General features: G+C 24.9%; 1 protein-coding gene across 1 annotated transcript; it reads left to right on the top strand.

Moving 5' to 3' along the window:
• The first annotated feature begins 473 nt into the window (after window positions 1-473).
• LOC132921084 (E3 ubiquitin-protein ligase Siah1-like) lies at window positions 474-4,172 on the top strand. The gene has a single exon (XM_060983919.1). It carries the CDS (start codon window positions 1,052-1,054, stop codon window positions 2,060-2,062), a length of 1,011 nt encoding a protein of 336 aa, XP_060839902.1. The 5' UTR covers window positions 474-1,051; the 3' UTR covers window positions 2,063-4,172.
• Window positions 4,173-6,785: the final 2,613 nt, after the last annotated feature.

Consider the following 6,785-nt stretch of genomic DNA (forward strand, 5'->3'; position numbering starts at 1 on the left):
ATTGGTTCATATAAATACAAACAATTATTAGCTCCCCTCCATTGAAATTTTATTAGATTTCTGCCTATACGCATTTAGTGTTTACCTAAATACCTATTGTTATTAAATCCACCACTGATTCGAAATTATTTGCCGCCGAAATTTTTTATTTGTAGCGTATCAACCTCATGTACTATGTTTTATTATTTTTTCAGTGTTTTTGAGCACCAATTTACCATTAGTTATTATGAAATAACTATTTCATATTAAAATAGTATAATAATACTTATAATAGAAAATGATTCGACTACAGAAAATTTATTGTGTTTTGGTTGTTTTTACAATATCATAATGTTATTATATTTATTTATATTTTTATTATTGCATTATATACAAACGATGTCAGTGTGGCGACACTGTAACCATGTAATCTCCTTGTACAATGCTACAATGTCGTTATCGTATCAATATGAAGATGAATAGATAAAATGATTGTCATATGAATAGCAGTAAATGTTCTATGGCAATAGTGTATTATAAGTGTAGGTTTACTAATTTATTTTTTTTTTTTTACGGTTTTCATGCGTTTTGGCTATGTCCGTTTATTTATCAATACCACCAAGTGAAGTAATTATTGATTCGTGCATTAAAATAAACACCGTAGTCTAACGTTATTATTCTTATAAAGTGTGTTCGTTGTTTTATTCGCCCGACGCCGGACATATAAATTACTTATACAAAATACCTATTTGGACATGCACCGATCAAAGGACTGCAGTTCGTGATTGACAGCAAATCAAAAAATAACACCCAAAGTACGCGCGAGGTACTTACATATTTTTAGCTTAATTTGTATATAATTAGACCTAATTATAAAAGTACAAAATTAGAAATGGACAACATTAGGAAGTTCGCCGCATCCTCTGTTGTATCGTCTTGCAAATTCTTGTTTGTTTTCTGACAACTCGTGTTAAATACCAAACAATTAATTTGGTTTGTATTGGTTCAGTTCTCATGTGTCTCAATACCGAAGACTTGATTAAATACGCTCATGATTATTTGTTAGCTTTACATGGCAGAAAACACCTCCATTTCCAATAATAGTGGTATTGTGGAATTTAACCACCATTTAGTCACTGATCAAGAAACAAGGATGAGTGGATCTGGTGGATCAAATAGTGGTGGTACATCGATTGGTAATCCAACTGCTAGTGTTGGCACTGTCAGTGTGTTATTGCCCAGTGGTGGTGGGACAAAGCGAAGAAGTGCCGTTGGCAGTAATAGCTCTCATAATGGCGGATCTGCTTCAAATTCTGCATCTATATCTGCTGATTTAGCATCACTTTTTGAATGCCCTGTTTGTTTTGATTATGTGTTACCTCCAATATTGCAATGCCAAAGCGGACATTTAGTTTGTAGTACATGTAGACCAAAACTCAACTGTTGTCCAACATGCCGTGGTCCACTTGGAAACATACGCAATTTAGCCATGGAAAAAGTAGCTTCAACAGTCATGTTTCCTTGTAAATATTCATCATCAGGTTGTCCTGTATCATTATTACATTCTGAAAAAGTTGAACATGAAGAATTATGTGAATGTCGCCCATACACTTGCCCATGTCCAGGTGCTTCGTGTAAATGGCAAGGTGGATTGGAACAAGTCATGGAACACTTAATGGTTGCACATAAATCTATAACAACTTTACAAGGAGAAGATATAGTATTTTTAGCAACAGATATAAATCTCCCCGGTGCAGTGGATTGGGTCATGATGCAATCATGTTTTGGCCATCATTTTATGCTTGTACTTGAAAAGCAAGAAAAATATGAAGGACACCAACAGTTCTTTGCTATTGTGCAATTGATTGGTAGCCGAAAGCAATGTGAAAATTTTGCTTATAGGCTAGAACTTAATGGACATCGAAGACGTTTAGCATGGGAAGCTACACCAAGAAGTATACATGAAGGAGTTTCAACAGCAATTTTGAATTCAGACTGTTTGGTTTTTGATACAAGTACAGCACAACTCTTTGCCGATAATGGAAATTTAGGAATTAATGTCACAATATCTACAAATGTGTAAAGCACATAAATATTTGTGTGGATTAGTATCCATGAAAAATAACGAAATATTTTTCTTTTATGACTTATTCCTAACCAACTAATTAAAATATGGATGTAAATAAAATAGATATTAATCAACTGCATTTTGGGGAGATAACTAATGTATGAACCAATTTATAGTGAGAATTTATATATATTTCTCATTGTTCGAAAAAAAATAAACCAATACTTGTATCATTTAGTTGACAACATTTGTTAAATAATTAGCCTGAAAATATAATTTAAAGATATTTATTTTTATCACTGAGTATCTTAGTTTGTTAATAAGACTTGAGTACATACATATATCTCACATATTCTTTAAACTTGTAACTATAAAAATAATATTAGTTTTAATAATGAATTTTGTTTATATTTCTGTGAGTTTTAATATTAACTTACATTTGTTTATTTAAAAATACTATTTACAGAAAGAAAAATATATCTAGGTCTATTATTAATAATTAAATCAGTTAAAATTCTAAGATGTATTCCCTTTTTTCGCGTGTTTTTAAATTTTTATTCAATAACATAAATATATCATTAAGTTGCAATGATATGCTTAAGATATGTGTTAACTATTTTTGTTTGTCTGGATTTTGTTCATCACGTGTGTGTATGTGTGTGTACTCGTCATGTTATGACTTGTGAGTTACTAAAAAAAAAATGTAAATGTATTTTAATGATAAATTAATAATTTTGTTTCTATTTTGTATAATATTGTAAATACATCTTGTAGGTATAATTTTTTTTTTTTTTCTATTAAATTTACAAATTATAAAAATATAAATTGTCAATGTTTCATCATTTTTCGAAATAACTTATGAAACATATCATTAAATAAACTAAAAATGTCGAACTAATTTGTTCATTTAATAATTCAACGTGTCTCAAATGTACAAATTATTATGTTTAATATAGTTGATGTTGAATTGTGTTTCTCATTAATAAATATTTCAAAAATAACTTGAGATTTTTTTCTTAAAAAATGAAGACAATTGTATTATTAATAAACATATGTGAAAATGAGTACCTAGTAATTCTAGGTTTAATACAATCATTAATTTTCATGTAATGTAAATTAGTTTTCTAAACTTGAATGTATTTAATAACTTATTAGATACCACAGTAGGTCTTACTTTTCATTATTTTGTTGTTTTTTTTTTTTTTATTATTATTACCCATTTGTGTTCATTTTATATTCTATTTTATCCAGGGGCAGATTTAATACAGCGGTGCTTAAAAGAACTTTAAGCTATCTCTCTAGACCTTAATATGCCCTAACTTATAATACAGATATATAGGTAGTATATAATATATAAAAAAATATACATTATATATTATATAATATTATATGTTTGTAATCCCTAAAATATGTGCATCCCAGGCAGTTGTCTAGTATGCCATGAATCCGCCCCTGAGTTCTTTTTTACTTATAGTTATTATGTGGTCATTAATAAAAGTGTCTAATATAACTTGTATGTACTAATTTATTATAATTTTATATGGTTCAAAATATTTTTTTTTTATTATTATTTTTATTACAATATTTGAAAAAAAACCTTTTAATAAAATTATTTTATGTAAGTGACTAAAATATAGTATTTTGGTAAAATTAGATATTGTTTTAATTACTTATTATGAAGGCATTATTATAAAATATGTATTTACTACCTATACTTAATAAGTTATAATTTATAAATATTGATTATTTTTTTTTATAATTTAAATATTTACAGACCAAGTGTTCAAGTTTGTGTTACTTATAAGTATCTAGCATATGTCTTAACTATTGGATTTTTTTTTACAAACTTGGTAATTTATTAATTAATATTTAAAACAATGACTTTGTATAACAAATTATTGTATATGATGTATTTTACATGTATACTTAGGCTAAGTGAATAGTCTCAACTATTGTTGGAAGTGACACATCATTTAATTGTGCAATGTTATAGTTGCAGTAATTCAGGATTTTTAAATTAAAAAAAACATTAACTGTTTCATTAAACATAAATTTATTAATATTTTAATAAAATTGTATGTATTAAAAAAAATTAATAATAAATACAGATTTTTTTTATTTATTACATGTTGACTTAATTATGATTTTTATTAGTGTTTTAAACTGTTCAACAATTAACCTTAAAAAGACAAATATTTAAACTGAACTCAAAAGCTAATAGGTTAGCATCAACTGCCATTGTGTTGGTAAAATGCTGTTAGCATAATAAGCTTGCATCGCCAATAAAACATAATTTTACCATTACGGTAGCAAAATGTGTGTGTGCCTTTTCAAGTGTTCTACTTTGTATTAGCAAAATCAATGAAAAACACTAAAAAAAAATGAAATAGAATTATTATTATCAAGTATATTACTTTTTTTTTCATGTTGCAAACATAATACTTTTTACATTTTTTTAAGACTTTAAAGTTTGGTTCTGGTTAGATACAAAATTTGAATAGCCTAACCAGGCTTAGGTTTGAATAATTGATGCAAGTATTGTTTAGTTTTATTTCTTAAATCAATGTTTGTTACATCATTAACCTTTTTTTGTAATCATAAACAATTAGAATTTATTTTATTTCTAAAACCTACTGAAAATTTATTGTAATATCATATAATGATAAAATAATTAAAACCTATTTTGATTTTTTAAATGTTTAACTAAAAATAACTGAACTGTTTTAATACAATTTTTAAATTATAGTTTTTTACTCAGTTTTCTGTGAGGAGTATTGAAATAATAATACCAAACACCAATAATTGAATTATTGCAATTATTATTTTAAATTTACTATTATTCAACATACATAATATGTGTCGTATCTATATAGGTAAATCGATCATAAGTGATTTGAATATTAATTATAATTGTTTTTTTTTTATTAGATTAATATAAAAATATAACAGAAAAAACATATTATAATATTATAATCTTCTCATTTTGTTCATTTAATACCTAAACATCTAAAAAAAATTTGATTTTTTTTTTTTTGTTTTGCGATCTAAACATACATACTTTGTATATCAAATTTTGTATGATACACTTTATTTTAATATTTAAAATAAACAGATTACATCAAATAAATTAGTTAAATTACGCCAACAAATCCTTATAAAAGAAGATAGCAAACAATATAATATTAGCATTAACATTGTACTTAAATGTAATGAGCAATGTATGTTTTACTATATTAAAATATAAATGTTTTTGTTTCATATGTGACTTTTTTATTATAACTGTTAAACACCTGCGAGACCTTTAAATTTAAATCATGTTAGCTTATGATTTAAGTGCAAAACCTACTTATTTCAAATATTGTAGTAAATACTATAATTAAAATAATAAGTAATGAGTAATGAGTAATGACCATTGACAAACAAAAACAAACATATTATAAACATATTTATAGAATAAAATTTTAAAAATTGTATAGATTTATTTTTATAATAATTTACTCTCGACTATTAAATTTTCTGGATTTTTATGTTTTTACATATTTTTACTGAGAGTATGCAGCTCCAATTAGAAAGCTTTATCAGCAATAAAATTTTTCTATGAACTTGCTAATAAACAAAAATGTTTAGTGCAAACAAAATCATGATAAAAAGTTAAAGAATATATTATGTAAAATTATAGTATGTTTTAGGAATATATTGCCATATTGGGGCAATGGGGCTTAATTTGAATATTGTATAAAAAGAAATTTGGCCTTCATCAATTTCTACCCTTAACATAAAATTTGTTTATATTTTTATTTTTTATAACATGTTACTATTATTGTTTTTTTAATTCATCAATCTAAATTTTAGGTATGTAACTATGTGCTAAAATCACACATATAAAATATAATTAAACAATTTATATTCCATTACACCAATATATTATAACCATAGTATAAACTGAATGTGAGATGTGACTGTTTAAATATTTTTTTTAAGATAAAGATTAATTTAACTTATAATTTTCATAAACTGTTACTTTTGTTTGTATTTTCAGTATTTAATACATTTTTATAAAAAACCATATTTTTCCAAAAAAAGAATATTTATGCATACAAAATATTATTTCAATATAATTATAAAGCATATAAACATCTTATTTTTAAGATTTTAGGCGCATATAAATCCGGTTCATGGTATATAATGTTAAGTTTGAATTATTTAGTAGTTTTAAATTAATGTAGTAATATGAATGACTATTAAATTAATGATATATTATCATATAATTAAGGATATGTGTGATATGTCTAAACCTACTAAACGTTGCAAATTTGAAATTGTTTTCATACACATAACATAATAATTACTTACCTACTTAGTAATTTGGCATGGGTAAGACATGTCATTTAGCAGCGAGGTATTATTGATTTACCATCACTAAAATGTACAATTTACCAACATTTTAAACTTGTGTAATTTATAGTTAAACATTTTATTTTATTTTTTTTAGTAAATAAATATTTTATGGGTAGGTATATAAACATTTTATCAAAAAAATAAGAAAAATTCACAAAAATATAATTTGATCCAATCTCAACAATTGTCACATATAAACTAAAGTAAAATTTTATATTTTCACTTGGCTAAAACTTTTATTAACACTATTAGACCTATACTGCAATGTTATTGATATCTTAATAGTAACTTCAATAAAACTGTGTACAGTAAATCTGTACACAAATAAATCTAATTTTAG

The sequence above is a fragment of the Rhopalosiphum padi genome, chromosome 2, assembly GCF_020882245.1.
Source record: "Rhopalosiphum padi isolate XX-2018 chromosome 2, ASM2088224v1, whole genome shotgun sequence".
NCBI lineage: Eukaryota > Metazoa > Arthropoda > Insecta > Hemiptera > Aphididae > Rhopalosiphum > Rhopalosiphum padi.

What these genes read in the sequence shown, in the direction of transcription:
- LOC132921084 (XM_060983919.1), top strand. Translation starts at nt 1,052, where the DNA reads ATGGCAGAAAACACCTCCATTTCCAATAATAGTGGTATTGTGGAATTT.